At 36.4% G+C, this 264-nt stretch overlaps 1 protein-coding gene across 1 annotated transcript in view; it reads left to right on the forward strand.

Moving 5' to 3' along the window:
* The window catches only part of LOC119594709 (alpha-1,2-mannosyltransferase ALG9-like), an 8,326-nt gene that overhangs the window by 3,313 nt on the left and 4,749 nt on the right, over nucleotides 1-264 (forward strand). The window contains exon 4 of the mRNA XM_037943767.1: nucleotides 152-263. Within this exon, the coding sequence (XP_037799695.1) occupies nucleotides 152-263 (112 nt within the window). The remainder of the gene's footprint in view (nucleotides 1-151; nucleotide 264) is intronic.

Raw genomic sequence — 264 nt, forward strand, 5'->3', positions numbered from 1 at the left:
GCTATGTTTTCCATAAAGAGGTTTTTTAAAAAATATTAAACTCATAATAGGCCAGACTTTATAAGATAGATTTTGTGTTTGTAATACTGATCCAGGAGAAAAATATACAAAAGACAGATGTTAGAAGTTATAATTCCTTTGTATGTTCCAGGGGTATCTGCAAGGAATTTGGGGCAAACGTTGGGAGGCTCACTCTCAGCATCCTTGTCTTTGCCGCAGGAATGTTCATTGCTTCGACTGCTTATCTTCCTTCAAGTTTTGCAA

Source organism: Penaeus monodon, chromosome 34 (genome assembly GCF_015228065.2).
Source record: "Penaeus monodon isolate SGIC_2016 chromosome 34, NSTDA_Pmon_1, whole genome shotgun sequence".
NCBI classification, from domain to species: Eukaryota; Metazoa; Arthropoda; class Malacostraca; order Decapoda; family Penaeidae; genus Penaeus; species Penaeus monodon.